Source organism: Brienomyrus brachyistius, chromosome 19 (assembly GCF_023856365.1).
Source record: "Brienomyrus brachyistius isolate T26 chromosome 19, BBRACH_0.4, whole genome shotgun sequence".
Taxonomy (NCBI): Eukaryota; Metazoa; Chordata; class Actinopteri; order Osteoglossiformes; family Mormyridae; genus Brienomyrus; species Brienomyrus brachyistius.
Window position 1 is genome coordinate 20,072,642 of NC_064551.1, and position 24,750 is coordinate 20,097,391.

General features: G+C 42.5%; 2 protein-coding genes and 1 long non-coding RNA gene across 3 annotated transcripts in view; 2 read left to right on the forward strand and 1 right to left on the reverse strand.

The window, feature by feature from the left end:
• The window catches only part of LOC125714848 (protein eva-1 homolog A), a 60,972-nt gene extending 42,343 nt beyond the window's left edge, over positions 1-18,629 (reverse strand). Inside the window, exon 1 of the mRNA XM_048985864.1 lies at positions 18,361-18,629. Coding sequence (XP_048841821.1) covers positions 18,361-18,469 — 109 coding nt within the window. The 5' untranslated portion in view covers positions 18,470-18,629. The remainder of the gene's footprint in view (positions 1-18,360) is intronic.
• LOC125714851 (uncharacterized) lies at positions 2,019-6,435 on the forward strand. The gene is made up of 4 exons (XR_007383868.1): positions 2,019-2,128; positions 2,469-2,778; positions 3,121-3,891; positions 6,283-6,435. It is a non-coding gene; the product is annotated as an uncharacterized LOC125714851 (long non-coding RNA).
• A 3,737-nt stretch (positions 18,630-22,366) lies between the features above and the next one.
• On the forward strand, positions 22,367-24,625 carry mrpl19 (mitochondrial ribosomal protein L19). Its single transcript, XM_048986435.1, has 6 exons — positions 22,367-22,515; positions 22,735-22,858; positions 23,062-23,180; positions 23,287-23,421; positions 23,577-23,758; positions 24,053-24,625. Exons 1-6 carry the CDS (start codon positions 22,434-22,436, stop codon positions 24,272-24,274), a joined length of 864 nt encoding a protein of 287 aa, XP_048842392.1. The 5' UTR covers positions 22,367-22,433; the 3' UTR covers positions 24,275-24,625.
• The last annotated feature ends 125 nt before the right edge of the window (positions 24,626-24,750 follow it).

Below are 24,750 nucleotides of genomic sequence, written 5' to 3' on the forward strand. Positions count from 1 at the left end.
TCCGCCCTGCGAGTTAGCTGGGCCGTGTCAGTATGGGTGACACTCATGTATGGCTTACTGTACATGCTTTAAAATGGAAAACCGTCAATTTGCAGTACGGCTTGGTTGCTGGTGCCAGTGCAAAAGCTACATAAGATGGGTTAGCAAGCAGTCTTCCAGGGTTCAAATTTCCAGTTAGTTAACTGTTTGAGCCCACTTTGCTACAAACCAAACTTAACTAACTATAGCAAAACTGTGTAACAGCTTATATTTTGGCCACAAATTAGCTAAAAAGATAGTGGTTACTATGTACTGCATGAGAACTACTGGGGATGAAATACAATGATGACAAAAAATAAATATGAGTATAAATAAATAATTTTAATTAATAAAAAATATATTATTTAAAGCCCTCTGTCATCCATCCATCTCCCACTCCTCTTTATCTAGTACACAGGTACAGTGACCCGGAATCCTGTCCCAAGAGGCACCGGGGCTGAGGCAGGGGACATTTTATAGGTAGCAATCCAGGTAAAATCAAATTTTGTTTTTGAACTTGAGGAGGAAACCAAAATTACCAGCGGAAACCCACAGATCAAACCCACACCCCCACAGGTATGAAGCAGCTATTTTTTTTGTGTCCATATGGTTTACTTAAATTTAAAAACATTAAAATTTGAAAATAAACAGAAAAAATTACTTGCATGCTTTATTTTGAGGATTTAGTGGAAAAGTTTTAGTTAATTTTATGTCAATGTGGTGTAAATGCAAAAACTTTATGAAAAGTGAAATTCTCAATAAAATGCCCTGTCAACTAGTTTGGCGAAATCTTACATTAGAACTATTTAATAACAAATAAATTAAAAGAAAATAAATAACATCATTGTTCTGAATATTATAATTAATTTGGGGATGTACATTAGCCAGGGTAACTTCCTGTAATGCCATGGTGAGTAATCATCATTCAAAGAACAGTTTTGTTCATATTCTACAAGAAATCCATATAACAGGAAATAGTATTACAAACACGAACCCCTGGTGACACTAAGTGTTGCAAGCCAAGGGTAGTAACTCTCTTTGAAAATGGATGGAGAGAGGGATAGATGGATGGAATTGCAATAGAAGGCATAAATTCAAGATTTTTGTTGTTAGTTGTTTTTACAACATTGAAGTAACATAAAACACCACCTTGATGACTGTCATGATTGATTTTCAGTGTCAATTTCTTCAACAAGCAATGGCATTTCACTGTAGAAGCAACATTGTCAAGAGGTACAACTGGTTTTGCTAACTGATAATATACAGTGTAACAATAAGTGTAGCCTTATTGCAGTGTAACAACATGTTTTTTTAACCTGTTTTATAGTTTGCTGGGACAACAATTTGTCAAAGATTATTTAGAAAACACATGATGTTTTCAGCATATCTACTGCTCAATATTACTGAAACACATAAAATATAAATTTAAAACATAGTTCTAATAGTATCCATTTTCATGTAATATTTTAAAATAAAGCAATTATTTTTATGAGTACACTTACATGTACTCTAAGTGGATATAATATGTAATATTTCTCATTCCTTTGTTGTTACACCGTTTGACATTTTCAGGTGCATTTAGTCTTACTATCTGTAAAAAATGGTGCGAATGTCATTCCAAATGACATGAAATGAACATAAATACACATGCATACAAAGCTGATGCATGCTTTTAAAACAAGTTTTTAAAAGATTTGCAAATTGCTCCTCTTGCCAAGACTTATCCGTCACTGACTCTTATACATGGCATGCTTACAGGTTTTTGCCACACACAGACAGGAAAACAACAAACTCAGACGCCTAGGGCACGCCCCCTTCAGTTACACTCAGGCGCCTAGGACACGCCCCCTTCAGTCACACTCTGGCGCCTAGGACACGCCCCCTTCAGTCACACTCTGGCGCCTAGGACACGCCCCCTTCAGTCACACTCTGGCGCCTAGGACACGCCCCCTTCAGTCACAGACACGTGCCAAGGCGGGGTCAACCTTCCCTCAGGTGAGTCAGATGCACTACGTAACCATGGTGACCGGGTAGACAAGGGGAGAATGCAGCCCTGAACAGACAAGCATTCATGTTCTGACCAGCCAGCACGTCCACAGCAGAATTCAAGGTATTTTCACGGTGTAGTGGGGGGTGGGGTGACAAGGGGGTGTAATTGTGGTGGCAGAGAAATCACTAACTCACATTTATGGTTGAGCATAGAATATACATTTAATATACATTAATAACAAACATTACTTAATTATACAATAATTATACAATTATACAATTATTGTATAATGTTTGCTATTATTATATAATGTTTGTTATTAATGTATATTAAGATATAACAGTAACAGTAGTATCAAACAATAGAAAATAAGAAATATAAATAAAATAAATAACAATATATACAATACAATACAATATAATACAATACAAATGGTATGTTCTTATTGTTTGTTGTGAAGTCTGATAGCAGATGGAAGAAAAGACCTGCGGTATCTCTCTGTCGCACACCTTGGATGCACCAGTCTGTCGCTGATGGAGCTGCTCAGTACTGACAGTGTGTCCTGTAAGGGGTGGGAGATGTCCTCCAGCAGGGAATGCAGCTTAGCCAACGTTCTCCTGACCACCTCCACCGAGTCAAGGGGACCTCCCAAGACAGAGCTGGCTTTTTTAATCAGCCTGCTCAGTGTTTTCCTCTCCCCAGCAGAGATGCTGCTGCCCCAGCAGACCACAACATAGAAGATGACTGATGCCGCCACAGAATCGTAAAAGGTCTATATAAGAGTGTAATCATATTACAGCTCTTAAAGGATGTTAGGATGTTAACATACATACACGTTAACATGTATGTAATGCATACATGACGTTTATGAATGTCTTATGAATACTTAATGAATACATTATTAAGGTGTACTGAACATTTCATTAATGCAATATAAAAGCATTATGAAGATGCAGTTAATGTAAAGCGTTACCGAATATATTATGTTTCAGACCAGCCAGTCTGTGATTCCCCCTCCCCTTTGGAACTGTGGGTAATGGTGAATTAAGCACTAATTCTTTTCATTGGGTCAGTAACACAGGACAGTAAATTCAATTTGTTCTCCTCCCTAGACGATGCTTGACCAACCACTGACATCCACCCCAAAGGTCGAAAGTCAGACGCATGACTGTTTAATTTCACCAAACGATCCACGTTCACTAGGAGCCATCCAGAACAAGGCCCTCTTACAGAAGGCCATGGAAACTTCCACCAAACCCCCCCCCCCCTTTTCAGGCAAGGCACATGATTTGACGCAATCACTGTTTCATGCTTCAAAGTTTAGGGAAACACCTACATGCTTTTATAGAACTGATGATAGAGAAATCTCTTTTCACACCAGTTAATTTAGCCTGGAAGCTTTTTATACTGTGTGTGTTTTCGTAGCGAGAGACGCATCCTTCATGGGGCTGAGTGACTGTTGCCAGTCTGTAAGTACAGTAGTTCAGATGCCTGTTGTGCTCCCAACTCATACTCGCAATAAGGAAAAGCAACTACAGAACTTCACTTACCTCAGAGGAAAGGCATTGTTTTCTTTCTTTTTGCTGCAGGCTAAGTTTAAAATCACTTGTATTGTCTTATTAACTTTTCCACACTTTTTTTTACCTCATGACTGACGGGCTCCTTTCATGTGTTCGATTGACAGCAGTGCCTTGTGATTAATGTTATTTACCATAAAGGGTTTTATTTGGTGATTTACTTTACTGTCTTCTATACCCAGAACTACATCTGGGTCTTAGGCTCGTCTATACCTAGTACTACATTTCATCAATGTGAAGGTGACAAGCATACACCGAAAGACAGACGCAAGCTCACAGTGATAATGCTAAAATTGCCCCACCAAGGTAAAATATCTTTTAAAAAAAGGTCTTAAAATACAACGAGGCTGGACTTTACCGGACTTGGCAGGGAGAAGGAAACAAGATGATCTAATAAAATTACAACAATAAAAACACACACTTGCACGTTTTTCGAAGGCGGTTTTGCAATATAGTTCTTATTTGCACTTTGCATTCACTGCGGAAAACGGATCGTACCAGAGGACTGAGGCACGGCAGCTCAGCCCGGCGGTAAGCCGAGGTCTAGCCTTACCAGGGCAGGCGCCGGGTAGCCGCAGCTAAGAAATCACTGATGTGCTGAAAACTAACGACTACGAAAATAACATTGAGCGTGGATTACCAAATAACAACATGTGACCCACCCAAAATGCTAGAAGGCTAATTTCTCTTTATGTATAAAGTAGAATTTTATGTGCAGAATGACAAATCATCAGTAGACACAAAGGCAATAAATTGTTTACTTTGGCACAGTAAAGTCTGGTATATTTAAAAGGCATATTAAAAAATACAGAAATTAACACACCCATGAGGGCGACGCTCCATTAACAACACAAATGAAATTGCAATGAAAGAAGGTATATTGAAAAGCCTGAGCAGGTTTGCCTGACCACAACTGAGACTGAGTCACATGAGTATGCAGACAGGGTTGCCAACTTTGGTCAACTGGCTGAAGTGAGATTTTCAATTCAAGACTAGTCTGTACACACATACACACCCATCTACATGTATGTAACAGTTTTATCACCTTGTAAAAAGTCTGTAGGATTCGCAAGCTACCCCAACACTTTTGATGTAGCTAATTATAGGTTTATAATGGAATAATATAGATTTGTCTAAAGATTTCTTGCATGAGTGTGAGAGCCTGAGTTTCACGCCAGATGCGTGAGATTTCGAAACCCCGCATGAGCTGAATGAGATGAGAGAGAGACCTGGAGTTACATCCCGTGTACAGTAAATACCTCTGTCTCTGTACAAAGACACAGCAGAATATTCAATTTTTTTGCATGAACCAGATAAATTATCAAAGGTTACTCTGATACTCAGCATGCAGGTGTCACAACCAAACAGCTATTAGCTACTGGCCTAGTGTCTAAACCGGGGGGCAGTCTTATCCACAAAAGGTTGGTGTGTATGCAGGATTTTAGGATAACCTTTAGGTCAGCTGTTTAAACCCAGGTGTGAGGACTCTTCAGCCAATCAGATTGCCCACTCCTGGTCTAAACCTTTTCAATTATACATCTATTCCATCTTCTAGCTTCTTATCCTGGTTGGGTTCACAGATGGGCAGGGGGTCTAAACCAGGTAGAATAGGGGACAAGGCTGGGGAACTTCCCGGATAGAATGATAGTCCACTGAAAAACCAGTGTTGGGGAAGTTACTCATAAAAATTATCTATTATGAACAGATGTGGAAAGTTCACGGCCAGAAACTACAAATCCACACCAAAGCCTTGTTTCAACCAACCAGTTGAGTATAAAGAGTCACAGTCACACAGTACTCATGTGGTAGGTTGAAACAAAACCTTAGTATAGATTTGTACTCTCTGGACCTGAACTTTCAACCTCTATCTGTGATGGATTACTGTGAGTAACTTCCCCAACTCTGTGAAGGACAGATACATGTACACGCTGTCTTTGGACAGGGGCACGGAAATCAGAGTACCTGGAAAATATAAATGTGGCACAGGAAGAACATGCTAATTCCACATTCACACACAGGAGGTGGGATTTGAACCCTCAGCCCTGGAGGTGTGAGCTTTTACGCCACTCTAAATTCCAAGCTAAATGGCTAAGTCTAAATTTCAGCTCATGAAGACACGTCAGAAAACATATCCAAAGCTCTTTCCGTGCTCAACCGCCTGGTCAGATCGCGCAGCCCTGCACTATTCAGTGTTTTTACTCAGAAGTAAGTCAGTCCGCAAACAGAACGTCCAAGTTTTAAAAAGTAAATGATGGATCTCAAAATAGACATGAGAAAATCTCATGAGAATTCCCCCAAAAATGGAGCCCACACCCTGGAATTATACTATTCAAGGGAATAATTGGGTACATTGTGGAGCAGAGGCAGGAAAATGGCTACAGCCTGTTTATTCATCCATAACAGTTCATCAAAGGAAATGCCGACTAAATAAAGCTGAATCAAGACATTTGCCTTAAGAATATACGCAGCTTAAAGGATGTGGTTTGCGTTACTGGCCCATAATAGGTTTAAGGCTCCATAGTCATTTAGTTTACAATTTTCTTCACAATTGCCACAAATTTGGCATTAAATGTAGCATTAGACCCCCCCCCCAGCCAAGTATGCCTACCAAATAGAAATGATTCAGGAATAAGTGTGTAGGTGTCGTTAGGCAATACACCTGGAATAAGATGATGACCTGTATTTCATTTCTCTTAGGGAAGTGTCAGCCTGTGTCATTGGATGGGTCACATAACCCGAGAATCAGAGGTGACCAATCAAGAGGAAGACACAAGCAGAACATTACAAGCTGCATGACACATATACATGTTAATGACATAAATGGCATCCAGTGACCAGTAAACATTGATTCTTCTAAATGATTGTGCGGTTTGTAATAGTTATTTAAGGGCTTGGAAAGAAATTCAATGTTTTTATCATTAAAAATCTCAACATAACCCTACATTCCCAATTCTGGTCTCGAATTGCTCCTAAAGGTGATGAAAGATATTCTAAATTCAAGACCACTAACATCACTCAACTACATTTCTCATAATGAATGTAGAGGAATTCCTTCATTGGGCCCCTGAGCAAGGCCCTTAGCCCCCAACAGCTCCAGGGACAGTCTAACTCAGCTTTCTCAAAAAATGTATGTTGCTTAGAATGCATTGTATGGCGAATAAATAACATATAAAATGCAGTAATGCGGGTTTCCCCCCGCAGTCCAAAGACATGCTGAGGCTAATTGGAGTTGCTAAATAGGAGTGCATGTGTGAGTGACTGGTGTGTGAGTGTGCCCTGCGATGGGCTGGCACCCCATCCTGGGTTGTTCCCTGCCTCGTGCCCATTGCTTCCGGGATAGGCTCTAGACTCCCTGTGACCCAGAAAGATAAGCGGTTTGGAAAATGGATGAATGGATGTAGTAATGCTATAGTCTACTGGCATGCCACAAATCAAATCAAAATTCCAACAGATGACTTTGAATTTCCACTGCTTTGATGACCAGGAAGGACTCTGCTCTCTGCTCCCTACAGACTGACCATGTCCTAGAAGTTGTGCATCTGTGTATGATGGAGTACAGGGGCAGTGTGCTGGGAAGAGTAGAGAAGTTAGCAATGTTGGCATCGTATACTGTATGCAGCATGGCATCCAAAGTCACAGAGAAGTGACTGAATCCATGACATCACAAGCAGGATAAATATAACACCTTCAACAAGCACTTTTGCACCAAAGCGCCAAAACCTCTTTAAAAACCTCTCTGAAGCCCTGCCAATCATGCAGATTCTGGGGATCGAAAAGCAGAATGAAGAAATGTGGGTCAACTGTCCCTGCGAGCGTGAGCTACACCCCTCAGTGTGAACGTCAGCCACATGAAGGGAGACTGGATGCGTGCGTGTCTGGTGGGGGAGTAGTGATTTTGGAGCTCAATCAACTTTATGCTTGGCCCACTTGGTCACCTGAACATGAAAAAAAGAGTCTTACCCTGACCTTAAGCAAAACTGAACTGCCTTAATCTGAAAGATAAAGGGCTTTTTATTTATTATCCTGAATTTCAAATAGCTGAAATCTCACACAGTTCAGCTCCGCAGAACAATAACATTGGTTGTTATGAAGCGCTATGAAGGTCTCTCTTAAAACGTTTTTTTCCTGAGAACAAAAACAGTAAGAATTTGACGTTTGAATGTTGTAATTTATTGACATACCTATAAATGCTTGACAAGAAAATGGTTGTCATCAAATAATTGATGTACTGGCCCAGTACATAAAAATATACAATTAACCATCTAAGGTTAACCTTCGAAAAAGTCATATATTAGCTAACCTAGGGTGGATTTTTCTCCCCACAGTAATTTGGCTGTCATACATAAAATTAACCCATATTCGGTGATCAATTTCATTTGTACCACGGTCAAAGCAAAATTGCTTATCCGTTTTAGTACTTAACTTTTCTTCTTCAATAAGTGCTAAAATGCTGTCCTTGATTTCTATAATTTCCACCCCTGATACATCACTGTTGTCATCAAACTCCACATTCTCATTATTACTGTCATCATTTTCAATCCATTCTGATAATAATTAAAGCAGCATTTGCAGGAGATTACCTTTGACACTATTTACACACAGATGATCTACAAAAATGTATGCAACGGTATGCGATGGTTACCGATGGCATGATGTCAGTCAAATGACCATGTATCAAAAAATAAGTACAAGAGAAATATGAAAGTATGGTAAAATCATCTAGAAACAGGTGCACCGAAGCGCATAGCGTAGATCCAAAGCTGTAAAACACTGCAGTACAAATACTGGCAGTGAGGTAAAAAAATCACTCCCTGTTAGCTTCTAAAGATTAATTCTGTGTTTTAAAAAGACCTGAAACTATAGGAATTTCAAGGAAGGACTGGCAGGCTTTTCAAGTGAGACAGAATTAGCAATCACTACTGCGCTTATAGATTTTAAAGGGGTTTTGCTAAAGAATGTGACCCTAAACAAACTGGTCTAAACCAGTCCCCACAGTGGGATTAGGAGCTTGCGAAGTATAGGCTTTTCTGGACTACATCCAGAATGAAGATGAAGACATTTGTTGGGTTGTCACATTCAAAGCTGATGAGGTGGATTTTTGAAAATGGCCACTGCTTCAATATCGTTCAGTTTGTTAGGCGGCGTGTACATCTTCACTGCACTTCGTCCACATATTTGGTTATTTTGCTGTGAGGTTTCGGAGGGGCAGGTGGGCGAAGGGCGCAGTGTTTTGCTGCCTTTGAGATACCATCCCACACCCTTAACCGCTACACCCAAATACAGCTGTGCACATCACCCGAACCAGCAGGTTCCACCAGTGACCGGCAACAGCTCAAATGTAACACATGACCTTGCCTTGAAATTTATAAAATAGGATGGGGGGGGCTTTTCACTGTAATTCAGCTACTACACAAACAGCCTTACCCACAACACATGCACGTTATCAAAAATTATTACTCCGTGGGATCCAAGTCCCCCTAAACACCCCCTCTTTCCTCATCCCTCATAATGTCTCATAATTACAGTTAGCAGCTGAATGGGAGTTAATGTACCAAATCCCCCTGACAAAAACAGACGGACGAGTCAGATTCCTCTCTGTCAACATCATAACATTTGTAATTTTATGCCCTACTATATGATGTCAGCTCTTTATAAGTAACTCAGACCATGTGAGATGAGACGGGCAGCCATCTAGCCACTCAGACAATGTTGGCTACAGCAGCCCCACATTTAAGGAGCAGCATGCATCAACACATCAAGGCTGAAAACAAGTACTCTGTGATGTCATTACAAACGAAGCTGTGTTTTTGTGTTGCCAGGATACCATCAGACCATATAGATACATGAGTTTTTTTTTAATCCTGCTCTCTGTACATTTGGTGCTTATATTAAACAAATATCAATATAAATCATATTGAGCTGAGAAAATACTAAATGCATTAGCAGAACAAAAGACCCTTGAGAGTAGATCCCTAGTGACAAGTGATTGTAGCCTCAGAGGTACATGCTGGTGCTTTTTTTCCTGACAGTTTTTTAGATCTGTGAAGGAAACAATGACAGCAGAGGGTGAGACCTGGGTGACTTCACACTGGGGGGGATTTCCAAAAACCCGACACCCCCTTACACCCCCCTTACTCTTTCTCCTCACTGTGTTTACAAATATCCTATCAATATTCAACTAAAGGCAAAACGGCAACCAAATCCTTCATCTTACGGTCTCAGAATCTGTCAAATTATGAGCCAGAATTACAGAAACTGCCATTTAGGGCTATACCATTTAGGGCTATACCATTCACCATCATGATTACATCATGGTGACGGTGATGGATTAGACACTTTGAGGAACACAGACAATGGTCCACAAATCGTTCAGGCACCTTCTGTAGCCTCCAAAGCAAACTCTCCTTTCGACGCCACGGCTCTACCCCCTGCCCAGCATTGCATGTGGCTGCGACCTTGAGGGTCGCCCCCCGTGTGGGGAACAGGACGATGGTGACTCTGGGTCTGGCTATCGTTCACATGGGACATGAGGGAGTTCTGGCACCAGAGCCAAGGCGGCCCCAGTCACCCCCATGCGGAGAGGTCGTCCGGGGGGGGGGGGCTGTGAGTCATTTTAATAGCTGCTTTTACGGCCTGTGAAATCCAGCTATGGGGGGGGGGTGGCCAGTCATTCTGGTCTAGCCATCAATAGGCAGATGTGGCGGGCGGGGGGGTGGTGGGGCGGGCAAAGATAAATGTCTACACATTTTCACGCTGATCTTCCTCATTGGTTGTTCACCTGAAGGAATGATCTCAGAGAAGCACATATTCTTTTCTCTGACATTTACCCCATATTCCCCTACCAAATAAACAACCTCAGTGATGCTGCATAGTGAGGAACAAAACTACAGCCGAACAGAATGTAGGAGTCTACAGATGCGGCCGCAGATACGAATGATTGCCTTGATTGTATCAGAAGCATTGTGTGTCATTCCTCCTTTCATCCGTAGAAGTTCTGCAGTTCTGCGGTGTAGATTTCATTCTGGTGGATTCGAGATGCCATCTCATTGTCCATGGCTTCACCCACCCAACTCTGATATTTCAGAAAACTGAAAGGCTGGTCTGTTATTGTGCTTAATAATACAGGACTGTCCTGGGTTGACTGGCTCCCGCCTTAAATGCTCTGGTGAGCCCCCTGAAGATAACATCACCCTGGCATTAGGCCGCACGGATTAAATCCCGTCCAAGGCGCTGACCTTTGCATGAAAGCCCACCCCAACAGAACCCCATGCATTTCGAGGAATTTTTACATCCAGGCTCCTTTGACATCTGCTACATCCTTTCGCATGGGTGAAGGAGAGATCTTTTGATAGAGGTTGAGGAGAGACCCTGGGTTGGTTTCAGCAAGCTTGCCCACAGGGCACCTTCTGACATACCAAGCTCTATTCAAGCAAACAAAGGCTGGCTTTTCAAAATAATAAACCTCAGTGCTATTAGGAGGCGAGGCGCTGCATGGTGATTCATTCAATGGAGCGTAAAAACGTGTAATAAACATAATGACTGTCTTTAGAAAGGCCGTACATAATGCATTTGAATTTTCAGTGTTTGTCCCAATGGGGACCTGGTGGGATACAAGCAAGGTGGCGATCATTCTAGAAAGGTCCGTGCCATGATGTAATGCCAGTTTCTGTGAGTTGTGAATAATGTGCCTTTGTTTTAATGTGCCCCCATGCAAAGATGCAGCATGCCCCCCCCCCCACACACTCTCTCCACCTAGTTACCGCAACTGTATTAAAGGCGATCGACTACGAAATGTCCATTGGCATAACATGACACATTAGTTTGACAAAAAAAAGTTACAATCTAAAGAAGCATAGATCACGGCTGATGAGCCGAAGACCGAAATCCCTTTGAGCGATTCTCCCAGGTTTTTTGTTTTGTGGAGCAGAGGGAAGTTCTCGCTGAACAGATAAATCAATAGCCGCACGTAAGTGGGGAGGACCGCAGCAGGTAATTACAGACCAGCCCCCATGTCACCGAGCCTGATCCAGGCTGGAACAGAAGCCTAAAAGGGGTGACATCTGGACTCTATACTCCAGTTATTACTGCCCTCTGCCAACCTGCAGGACTATGAGAAAGTAAAGGGCACAGTTTTAAGGAAAATGACTCATTCCTTACATCCACTTTTACTTTTCTGGTACAGGGAGTGTTGTGGCAAAGCTGGTGCTGAGAACTGAGAATGTGCACATCACAGAAACCAGGTTTGGGACAGGATGCCAAGAGAGGTCACGGTTTTCAGGGAATCTAAATAAACTGTCCTGATGGGGAACCATAGATTTGATTTAATTTTTGACTTCAGGTTATGCTTGACAAACACTAAAATCATACTGACACTTTTTTCTTTGCTCCTAAGACTAATTGCAAACTTACAAAAAACAAAGCAGAAGTAAAACTATTTCACAAGCTATTTTTTTTTTGGCGCAGGCAAATCTAGTGAGTATGGCCGATTTGGTGGAGAAGGATGGATTTATTGTACGTCGCTTTAGATAAAGGCATCTGTTACATAAATAAAGGTAAATATATGATGTTTCACCAGGCCTGAATACCAATGACATAATCAACACAGTCACCCCTGAATGTCATATGTGACTTGTAAGGAAACTGCTCCAAGGTGGTCTTCTCATTTTATGATGTTTATGTTGGCAATCTCCGCTTTCACGTTCACGCATCTGCAGTTCTCAGCAAGTCCGCCTGTTTCTGAAACAAGGTGTTACAAGCTGCACGCCGCAACAGGGAGCTCTGTGGTGCCGGCATCACATTTGTTTGTCCTTCAGGTTTTACTGTTTAATCAAAGGTTGGAAGCAGCAGCCAAGCTGCATAACGTAATAATCAGCAGCTCAGCTCGCCCTCCTCTGCTCAAGAGCCTGTAAAACCCAGCACTCCGACCAAGCAGTTGCATAACACAGATGTCTTCCTGACTGAACATTAACCCACACATGTCCGATTCATTCCTTAATTATTTTACATGCTCAGTCCACACAAGTGCTGTAAAAACCACAGCAGTCCACCCTCATTGCCATTGGTAGAATTTCTCAGACTTCTTGATGTTAATCCACCCATCCATCCATCCATCCATCCATCCATCTTCCATAATCTGCTTGTCCAGTACAGGGTCCTGGTGATCCTGAAGCTGATTTCAGCAAGCACAGGACGCAGGACAGGGTGCAGCATAAACGAAATGCCAGTATTTGTCATACCCTACTCAAAATTTACTTGCAGGTTTAAGATGGTGATGGCCATTCCATGTGACTGATTATGTTTGTTTCATCCTTGGTTATGCTGGATTTTCCAGCCCAAAACCTTTTCTGAGGAAGCACATGTGCAGAAGTATCCTGCTATGCATTTTTTGACAATAAAAACCAAATGTTCAATCTTCATATTTATCAACTTTGTTTCACTCATCAAAATATCTGTTATCTATCATCAAATAAAAAGCAAAGGAGAGATAAGTAACCAAAGAGATGGTCTTTCAATTAATCATAGTTCTACGTTCCCAGACATTGTCAGTAGTTACCAACACTGTACATCTCTTTTCTGTAATATTCCTTTAATGCCAGTGATTATGAAAGGCTGACAAACATCCGCTACCTTCCACTACAGAACAGGGACACAAGATCACTTTCAGATGTGTTCTCTTGGGATTTCCTGCAACAGTTCATTGTGCTACACACTGTCCTCACAAAGCTCGGGGGGAGAGTCTTAGAGGGACATCTGCCCGTGAGGCTCGTTCACTCGTGGAAAATGAATCACACAGCTGCCAGTGCTGACAGCCCCGGTGTTTCACATTCCCCTGAGAGAGACTCCTGTCTCCGTACGTTGCTCCCATCAAGGGCTTGGTGTGTGCAAGTGGACAGGGCAGAAGGCGAGGCATGGCTGTGCAAGGGAGCGAAAAGGCACCCGGCGAAGGAAACAGAGGACCATGTTTGTGGACATATGTGAGTTGCCGTAAGGCGGCTTAAACAGGATTATGACAATGGGGAACACTTTCCTCCAGCAAACTACACAATAACCAACAGTGCCAGAATCTGTGCCCATCATCAGAAGGGTGTCAGTTCAAATCCCAGGGTTGGCAAAATCATTTCACTGTTGGGCTCTCGAACAAGGCGCTTAACCCCCAGCTGTTCCTGGGCCTGGCTGACCCAACTTCCTCAATTGTTTGTCAATTTGGAATAATGTGTCTGCAAGATAAATCAATTAAATGCAATCAACCTAAACTGCTGCTTTTTCAGTAAAAGAAAAAAAATGACACCGTGAACCGGAGAAGAACTCTGATTTCCTTTGCCTCCACTGAATGTGAAAAATGGCAGCAATGTAATGCATTAGACAAAACAATGCGGGAGAGCTTACCTGGCACGCTGACACAGGAAACGATAATCTGGGGGCCTAAGCAGGACCTGAGGGGGTGTCAGAAACACAGGGGCCAGCGTGTAGAAGTGGGGAGGGGGGGGGGGGGGACTGAGCAGCCTTTGCTTGCTCAGTGTCAGTCAGGAAATGAAGGAGACAGAGGGGTCGGGGTCTCAGATCTCCGGGAAACACCCTCGGCTCAGCTCAGTCCTTTGGGACGAAACCCAAAACTAGCATCCACTCGGGGGATGAGGAGGAGGGGGTGGGAAGGGGGTGGAAATGACACAGAAGAGGAGAAGGTGATGAGCTGACCCCAGTGACCTGGTCAGACCCCAGCGGGGTGGGTTTCCCGCATCCCGCCACTTTTGGGGTCCTGGTCAGACAAGCCCATACCATGGATCGCAAGGGTGGGTCACACTATGAGCTACGGGTCAATTATACACTAAAGAAGGAGAACTGCAACTGCCTCAGGGATGGGGACAAGAGATCCTCAGTCCGAGTGCAGCCGAAAGCTGAAGAAAATGCCTTTCATAGTCTTCAGTAACATCAAAAATTTTACTTCAGGCTTTTAAAGAACAGACACAGGGGCACTGGCTCTTAAACGTCTTATAAGAAATATCGTTAAAGGGACTCACTTTACGAGATTCCAGCCCCACTCTCACACAGGTGGCTCCCTTTAGCGTGACACAAATGGCCGTTAAAAAACTTCGGGGTTTAGCGCTTGTTTTGTCTTACTTTGAATCACAGCTGTCCTTAGTTACCATGACAAGAGAAGCCAAATGGAATGGATGCAGGTTTGAAAAGTTGCTTTATGTTAGCAACCGAATGCGAATTACAATGGTGCGCCACTGCCTCAGCGCCAGTGTGGTCGCATTTGATCTCAGCTCACTGCCACACACTGGAAAAAGGTGTTTTTAGATGTATTTCAGCAAGCAGACTCGGTAGAGACAAGAAGGTGCAAGAATATGGAAATCTCAATAAGGGCTGCCCGACCTTAGCAACGCATGGCTAACGCTTATCGTCGCTACAGTATGATCGCGCTCTATGCCACAAATTGCGCGGCTCAGACACAAAACACGGCTGACGCCCACCGAAACCTCAGAGGAGGTCGCCCGGCAAGCTGTAAATGAGCCAATTACGAGCCATGCCACTGGATTTGGAGACTGGAAAAGTGGGAATGCTGTGCAGATTCCCTGGGACACATATGGTTACACGTGTTGTATGTCATTCAAAAGAAAGGCAGGATAACTCACAACGTATTCTGAATGGATAGATAGGTGTACAGGGTGAAATACAGGAGTCCAGTGAGTGTCGCTCAATGGACACGTGGATACAGAAAAATGACAGGAAAACATTCAGAAAAACAATATTACACAAACATGAAACTAATACAATCTTGATTTTAGTTTATAACTCATTTTAGAATCAAAACTAGTGAAATCCACTGACAACGTATGTTTGTGGAGGATCAAACCATTTCTGCTTTTGAGGTGTATGAGGGAGACAAGGGAGGCCTGGGAGCATAAACCTGGGAGCAGAAACCTGGGAGCAGAAACCTGGGAGCAGAAACCTGGGAGCAGAAACCTGGGAGCAGAAACCAGATAGAGAAATAAAACTTGTCGTGTAAGTTATTGATTTCTATTGTAACAGAAAGTATTAAAATCAGAAACCAAAATCAAATAATTTCCCAGGTTTTTGGAGCCCCCCCCTCCAGGCAGGGTCCTGGTCAGGCAGGTCTGCCATTACCCGCGGTCTGAAGCCCCATGTGCACGATTCTTGTTTTTCTTGCCTTATTTGACCAGATGACCGCTCTCTCATTACGCTGCACCACACAGCCAGAGGCTATAATCATTAAGACCACACAAATAACTACGGTGTGAAAATACAGCCCTTCAATTTAACGTCTGCCTTGTAATTATGCCCCCTTGGCTCGGAGACTTAACTGACGGTAAATGGAAGACTTTGCTTAATTACCCTTGACGTTAATCAGTTTACAAAGCTGCCAACAACACTATTCGGCAAATGCACCAGCCCAACTGAAATAATGACCTGCCACATGGGTGTAACTCACGCTAAAAGGGGAGCCTTACCAGTACAGATCAGTAAACCAGTTCATGCTAAATCTCCCTATAAACCCATTTCAGCAGAGATGCTGGGATATCTGATATTTGTAAGGCAGACATGAAGACCCCCCCCCACACACACACACACACAAACACACAAACACACCCCCCAGAGCCACTTCCAGAGGGATATACTTCACGCCGCTCCCCCGGCTCCCAAAGCAGCTGTCTCCATGTCTGGAAGTGGAATTTGGGGTAGAGACCCACCCAGATTCTACAAGGCCCTGCCTGGCGACTGCTTCATTTGCTAGGTTCTCGACCCCAAACTCTGAATCACCACTGGTGGCGATTTTGAGAAAAAGGGCCCACAGACGTACTCTTTGTGTAGGTAACGCATGTGCTGAGCAACAACCTTAACCACACCTTTAAAGGACAGACATATTCCTGTTGGGGGGGGTGGGGGGGCTGCAGTCTCATTCTAACAGTTCTCCTGCATCTTGTTCCATGTTTCATCTTGATGTTGTGTTTGTTGTCACTGTCCTTTTTCTGGAAAATCCCTCACGTCATAGTAAAGGACTGAGACTGACGCTCTTATATTTCCTTGTTGATGAGCTCTGTTTCAGTGGCTCTTTACAGCAACCTTGTCAGATCTTCAGTCCCTAGTCAACTCACCATGAGAAGAAAAAAATTCTGAATGAACCTTATTCAGTACAGTGCTGGGGAGGGGGGAGGAGATGTGGGTAACTGACTGTATATTTATCTTTCAACAAAAAGGCAAAATAATGTACAAAGCTGGCTGATTAGGAAATACATCCATTACTGTGCCATGTGTTGTCTTCAAATGGTAAGTCGGAGTATTTTGGAAAATACTTATTCAGCATTTAGGGGATGTTTAATTCAAATAAGATTCCTTTTTTTAGGAATGTAATGTGTAATATTACAGTGGTGACTTTGTAATTATAATAAAATTTGATTACCCCTTTTTCTGGGAAGCTTTGCGAATTTGAAAGCGATTTGAAAATAAAACCATTCAAAACGATAAAGTAATTGTAGTCATGTCACGGTAAAATTTTATCTAAATATAGGCATATCATAATACCATCAATTAAAATGCATTATGTATTACTGATCTTGTTCTTGTTGCTGCATTCCAGATTAACAATTAAAACCATAAATATCACCTCTAATCTAAAAAGGTTCTCGTGTACTCGACACATGTAGCGATTAACACACGTGTTTAACACCTTTGACAAGAGCCAAATTTGTCTGCCATTTCCGACCATTAGAGAAGTCATTACGGGCTAATGCAAGTCAGCACTACAGATTATAGGTTGCATTTAACTGCATTTGCCAGATGGCCTTCTGTAGGAAGAATTAAATTAATCTTAAAAGGTGCAGGATGTCTTTTTCTCAACACCTATTTAACACAGGTTGTCTATACACTTGAATCATACGAAAGTATGTTATACATTTAGGAAGATATTTCATATATAAATGGACTAAAATAAAACAACAGTAATCAAAGTTTTTTTGCGATAAATGCATTACATGCGATAATTCGTACATCCGTGGTCAATTTAGTAAACCAACACTAGTGGCCAAAATTGTGGAAATACTTTCAGTTTTTAGAGACTGCAGAACTTTATTCAGCTCCGGTTACTTAATCGTCCAATGTTTGATTTTACAAAATAAGTAACTAAATAAGTAGCTGGAGCAACTGTTGAATAAAGTTCTGCAATTTCTAAAAACTGGAAGTGTTTCCACAATTTTGGACACTAGCGTATATATGTATATCATCTTGAATCAAAAAGGACGTTCTAGAGAGCTTAATTCTGCCTAGTTTTCGATTATGGGATGTTTAAGACAGTGTGGCCAAAACGTCGTTAACACTGCCTCGCACCGATCTAATTATTTACATATCTTTGGTGATTTTATAGTTTGAGATTTATACTGCATGGGCTATTTACTTGTAAAGTACTGTTAGCGCCTACAGGCACTATAGGAAAAAAATGCACGTACCTATCACACGTGTAGTGCGATGTGCAACTATTACACATAAATAACTTAAGTGGGTCTTGTCAATGCTCATTAATAATGTACACATCGATTAACGCCACTTTTGTGTTAGACAACAAAACTCCACATTTACCTATCTATTCTGCGACGCACGGTATACACTTCACACTCCTTAAATATTGTGCAACAATTCAAGAGGTGCGCATTTGCTGTATGCCAGCTGAGGAGTTGGTGAGGGTAAAATAAATGTGAAAAATAACAAAGAATTGACAGAGATGTTGCAATAAAAAAAAGAATAGGCATGCGATCTAACCTGAAAACTCAGTAGAACCTTTGGTGAAGTTGCAGAAGACGGTCAAGCACGTTATTCCCAACACAAGTGCATAATTTACAGCCGAGAAAGTCACATCTGGAAAGAACATCCTTGAAACTACGACGGGCTCCGTGTTTCTGCTGCGGTCTCGGCTGTTTGGAGTAAATCAAGGTCTTGGCTGCAAGGTGTAGACGCTCGGTCCCATCGTTCATAGATCCGGTCACTTAACCATAGTGAGCAAGTGAGTAGCACGGTGCAGCTCGCATGCGATCTCGGCAAGGGGGGGGGGGGGCTGGTGAGGAAGGGCTTCCGCGTGGCCTCAAAGCCCAAGCGTTTTGAATGGGTTCTTGCTCCAAAAAATCGAAACACTTTCAACACCTCAGCGCAAGCATGTCATCTAGACGTGTGCTGAAATGCGGGCGAGAAACAACCCACCTTTAAACCGTAGCTGTGTTTCTTAACATTACCGGAATCCTTAATAAATAAAATGTGCGATTAAACGTGAGGAGCGAACATTATACATGAATAACAAATCCAGATGGTTCCCCAGTCACTGCCAAGCTTAGTCCAACCATCCATCCATTTTCCAAACTGCTTATCCTACTGGGTCGCGGGGGGTCCGGAGCCTATCCCAGAAGCAATGGGCACGAGGCAGGGAACAACCCAGGATGGGGGCCCAGCCCATCGCAAGGCACACTCACACACCATTCACTCACACATGCACTCCTACGAGCAATTCAGCAAGTCCCATCAGCCTCAGCATATCTTTGGACTATGGGGGGAACCTGGAGTATCCGGAGAAAACCCCACAACGGCATGGGGAGAACATGCAAACTTCGTACACATGTGACCCAGGCAGGGGCTTGAACCTGCATCCCAGAGGTGTGAGGCAACAGTGCTAACCACTGCACCACCATGCCGCCCCCATACTATTAAATATCTTATTAAAAACTAAAGTCACAACTAAGTCATCCTAGTATGGTAAAGTATTTGTATTTTGTTTTAAAGAGCCATCCTATGGTAATTGGAGCTATCACATTGCTCAGCATTGCCAATGTTTATTACTACAGATACCAAAAGTCATAATGAACATGCTATATACACAAATCATGGTATAAACACCAGTGATGGTATGTACACTGATCATAGTATATACACTGATTAAAAGCACCAGCCTAATATTCTGCAGGTCCTACTCATACCTCAAAAATAGCTCTGACCTGTCGATCTATGGACTTCACAAGGTGTCCTGTGGTATCTGACACCAAGACGTTAGCAGCAGATCCTTTAAGTCCTGTAAGGTGTGAGGTGGGGCCTCCATGCTTTGGAACTGTTTGTCCAGCACATCCCACAGATGCTCAGATTGAGATCTGGGGAATTTGGAGGCCAAGTCAACACCCTGAACTCTTTCTCATGTCCCTCAAACCATTCTGAACAATGTTTGTAGTGTGGCAGGGCATATTATCCTGCTGAAAGAGGCCACTGCCATCAGGAAATACCATTGCCATGAAACGGTGTACTTAGTCTGCAAGAACGTTTAGGTAGATGGTACTGTATGTGTCAAAGTAACATCCACATGAACACCAGGTCCAAAGGTTTCCCAGCAGAACATTGTCCAGAGCATCGCACTGCCTCCGTTGGCTTGCTTTCCTCACATAGTGCATCCTGGTCATTTCTCTTCCCCAGGTAAACAACATACACACATGGCTGTCCAGATGATATAACAGAAAATGTGACTCATCAGATCAGGCTTCTTCCAGTGCTCCCTGGTCCAGTTCTGATGCTGATGTACCCATTGTGGGCACTTTCTGCAGTGGACAGGGGTTAGCATGGGCAGTCTGACCGGTCTGTGGCTATGTAGTGCCACATACAGCAAGCTGCAATGCACTGTGTATTCTGACAACTTTCTGTCATATCCAGCTTTATCCTTTTCAGCATTTTGTGCTACAGTAGCTCCCCTGTGGGATTGGATCAGTCAGGCTAGCTTTCACTTCCCCTGAGCATCAGTGAGCCTTGGGTGCCCATGACCCCATCACTGATTCGCCTTCCGTGGACCACTTTTGGTAGGTACTGACAATCTGAAACTTCCCACAAGACCTGCCACTTTGGGAATGATCTTACTCAGTTATTTAGCCATTGCAATTTGGCCGCTCAGATCCTTACTCATACTCCTTTTTCCGACTTCTAAACATCAACTTCAAGACGAGATTGTTCACTTGCCTAATATTGAATGTCACCCTTCACAGGTGCCTCTGTAGCAAGATGCATGTATGGATGTACGGATCAGCAGGCCAAGGGGTCCTGTTGTTTTAACGTGGAGGGAAGGATGCAGTCCAACTTGTCTTTATTCTTCATTTTTATACTGAGATCAGAATTTACCTAAGGGCTCACAATTCTACCGATTGAATTACACACCATTATGTTATTTTTGCTACAACATTACTTAATCAAAGACCAGCCAGTCCCCGAAGTTAACAAATCCTTATCTAATAGGATGAAAAAACTGATTGTATTTATTCACATTACATGAGTTAAGAACCTAGATGACTTTGCTGGAGCAATATTAGCCAAACAGCTCACTTAAGGGACTTCCGCTGGTTCTATCCTGTCACCATGCCACACCACGTTTCCTTTATGAAAACTTTTTTTTTTTTTTTATGAAAATTTTTTTTTTACATTTTATTGACATTTAATTGAGATTTTAATGCAAAAATGTGGGTCATTTTCTTATTTTTATTTAGTTTCCTCAAACTTCCTGTTATGCAATCTTCTCCGTATTCTTTTCCCTGCCTCTAGATTTTTGTTGTGACTTGCTTAACAATCTGATTGTTTTTTTTTCCCTTTTATTTTCCCTCCACCAGATTTTCTTTTTCATGCTACGTTTCAAAATGAGATTACATTTAGCATGAGGTACATATACAAAGCGCCTTGCTGCTATTACACTGACTTTGGTCTTTATGCCGCCTAAATCATATCTTCTTCGACTTACATATTGCTTTTCCAGCTGCAGTCCTGTTGACAGTAAAAATATTTTTTCTTCTTTTCTCCCCCATTTTAAGTCATTCAGACATTCCCAGTAGTTTGTGTTCCTTTCAGGGCTTACATTTGGGGGGGGGGGGGGGGGGTCCAATTCTCTAATCCTTCTAAACTTGTCCTCCCACGCACAGCCCTCTCTCTACTTCAGGAAGAGACACCCTGCCAGACCTCCAGGAATCTGTATGTTATTTTTGACACCAACCAGGTCAAATTCACTTGTTACCTACTTGATTCAACTGCTCCAGAAGTCTCTTCTATTTTGATTCATCTGCTCAAATGCCCTCTACTGCTGCTTGTGCCACCGAGCCTCTTTCTTCTCCTCCTAATCTAGAACAACGTTGCTATTTGCATTTTTTAAATTCTGTTTTTGCTTTATTGTACTACAAATATACAAGCAATCAAGTAACTTTATATATCACCCCCCCCTGTCTCCACCTTAGAAGCCACATTATATTCACTTACGTTTTGTTGTCATGTTGTTGAGGCAAATAGCATATTTGTCTCCAGAAATAATGAAAAGTAAGATTTTCAAAAACTGAAATGTTTTGTTTACTATACTTGGGGATCCATGATCTAGAGACCTTGTGTAATAGAGACGATGGCATAATCTTTTACAACAGTTTTGTCTTGACTTAAATTCACTTTTATATTGTGGCGCTTTACCTGGTTTTGAAATAAAGCTTTCAATAAAGTCATCGCTATATTATGTTTATATTTGCTGTAACAGTGACACCTAGTGGTCTTATTTTGAATAGCATCGCAGAGGTTTAAATTCAAAATATCAAAAGCGATTTCTATGTGGGCGGAATGGCGGGGCTGATAGTTATAATAATTACAAGATACACGTTTTGTAGACAATTTGATAAAGCAAAACGTCAACAGTCAAACCTAACACACCCTCATTATTTGGCAGTTGGTTGTGTTTTTCTTATTGAGTTTGCAGACAATCGCTCATATGTTGGTGCATAGTGTCCCTCGCAGGCTTCCATGTGGCACGTGTTGACAGAGACGTCACTGTGGAAGGTCACGCTGTAGACATGGCTGCTGCGTGCTCGGGTAGAGCAAGCCTGGCATTTTGTGCATTACGAGCGTTTCGGAACGCACAGCCCTGGAATGAGCGTAAGTCTGGGGGATCTGTGCAATATAATAGCTGAAACTGGCATATTGTTCACGTTACTTCATTTGATTTATGTTAAACCATAACATGAATCATAATCCCTGTGTGATTGTTAAAGTTCATTGGCCAGAAAACTATCGTAATTGTCAACCCTTACGAGGAAAGCAGTGTAGTTAATGGAATGCATTTATAACATGGACGTATGGATTTATGTTCCCTAGGTTTCTTCTCCACATCGTTGTTGCGGCATGCGTCTGGAGGAAACACATTTCAAACATCCGAATTCATCCCTCCAACGAAACCGGAAGTTGTGGATAAAACTAAACCCCCAGAACCACCCCGAAAGTAAGACTTATGCTGGATGTAATAGACATAACTAGCTCTTCCACGTAACACGATCTCACACTAGAATTGTTTGTGAGGACCAACAACTTATCTACCGCCAAACAATGATGTTCGGCTGACTAGCGCTAGTTTTTGACCGAGTATTTAACGTATATTTAAGTCATCATAAATGATGACTAACTAGATTTTATTTTTCCATTTAGGTTTCTTAGTCCGGAATTCATTCCTCCACGGCAGAAAACGAATCCTCTCAAGTTTGCTATTGAGAGGAAAGATATGACTAAAAGACGCAAAATGTTGAACATTCCCGAATTCTATGTTGGTGAGAATATATTCTTATAGTTCTGTGGATTCACCATGGTGGATTTTCAAAAAAATTTCAAATTGTACTAATTGCAAATTACAGTTGCTGTAATCTCAAATTACAGGTACTATCTTGGCAGTGACTATGCACGACCCATATGCCAGTGGAAAAAGCAACCGTTTTGTGGGTATCTGTATTCAAAGATCTGGATCGGGATTGGGAGCCACTTTTATCCTAAGGAACATTATTGACGGTCAAGGCAAGTTTTATTAATATGCATTGCTAAGTGAGAGTAGCTGGTGAGCTTTGTGGTCAACAATACATGGTTTAACATCTCCATAGAGAATTCCATGTTTTGTTTGGAACTGAATTCTCACCTATGTCGGGGGTGGGGTCCCCTCTGCTGCCTTTTAGGTGTGGAGATCTGCTACGAGCTGTACAGCCCCCGCATACAGCAGCTGGAGGTGCTGAAGTTGGAGAAGCGGCTGGACGACAATCTCATGTACCTCCGAGACGCCTTGCCTGCGTACAGCACGGTCGACGTCGACATGAAACCTGTGCCGTATTCTTTAAGTGGCGAGGTCCCGGTCAATACGGTCAGTGGTCAGCACTCAAACTGAAGATCATGGTCACAACACATAAACACAAAGGTTCTGCATCTGTTGCATTTGTTCGGTACCGAACTGAAAGACCTGTGCCGGAAATTTTAGGTACAAATATGTGTATCCTTACATTCATGTTCTCTATGGTATGTGACCCACCCCCCACTTTTAATGTTTGCCTTTGAGTTGTTAACTTAAACTGAGCAGGTTTAGCCATGGCCTGGGTTTGTATGAGCAAGGGCAGCAGAAAAGTGTTTTCTTTTGGGGTTCAAACCTTGCCTCCTTCAGGTGAAGGTGAGAATGAAGCCCAAGCCCTGGTCGAAGCGGTGGGAACACCCCAAGTTCAACATCCAAGGCATCCGCTTTGAGCTGAGCCTCACCAGCGTGCAGCGTAAGGAGGCCAAGAGGCAGGGCCAGCCCTGGCACAAGTATGACATGCTGAAGGAGTACGACACGGCCGAGCTCCAGGAGAGCATCTGGAAGGAGGTCCAGAAAGAAACGAGCCAATGAGGGGAAAGAAATGCTAAGGGGGCGGAGCTCCCTTCTGCAACACATGCAAGTAAATGGGTGACCTGACCAATGGAAGATTGGATACAGAGATTTAACTGTCCATACCCATATCTGGCCCTGAGAGTGGGATGGCACCTTCTGAAAGGTCAAATGTAATACCAGTGTGGTACTAGTGGACCTGGTGGTGCAAATGTAATACCAGTTTGGTACTAGTGGACCTGGTGGTGCAAATGTAATGCCAGTGTGGTACTAGTTGTCCTGGTGGTGCGTACAGGACCAGGGCAGAACAGATGTATGATTGTTTTGTTGGGTTTCATATTTAATAAAGTACAACAGACATCATGACTGTCATCCCTGGTCTAGTCGGTGTTTATTTCTACTATTCACTGTATAATAATAACTTGATATTTATTATTTATTTCCCTGGCTATGTGGTAAATGTGTGATGATGTGAGCTCCCACAGACCCTCTGTTTC

Excerpts from the sequence above, each read along its gene's own strand:
- mrpl19 (XM_048986435.1), top strand. The coding sequence starts at position 22,434 with ATGGCTGCTGCGTGCTCGGGTAGAGCAAGCCTGGCATTTTGTGCATTA. Across the intron at positions 23,181-23,286 it reads CATTCCCGAATTCTATGTTG|GTACTATCTTGGCAGTGACT; the intron begins GTGAGAATATAT and ends CTCAAATTACAG. Across the intron at positions 23,422-23,576 it reads GAACATTATTGACGGTCAAG|GTGTGGAGATCTGCTACGAG; the intron begins GCAAGTTTTATT and ends GCTGCCTTTTAG.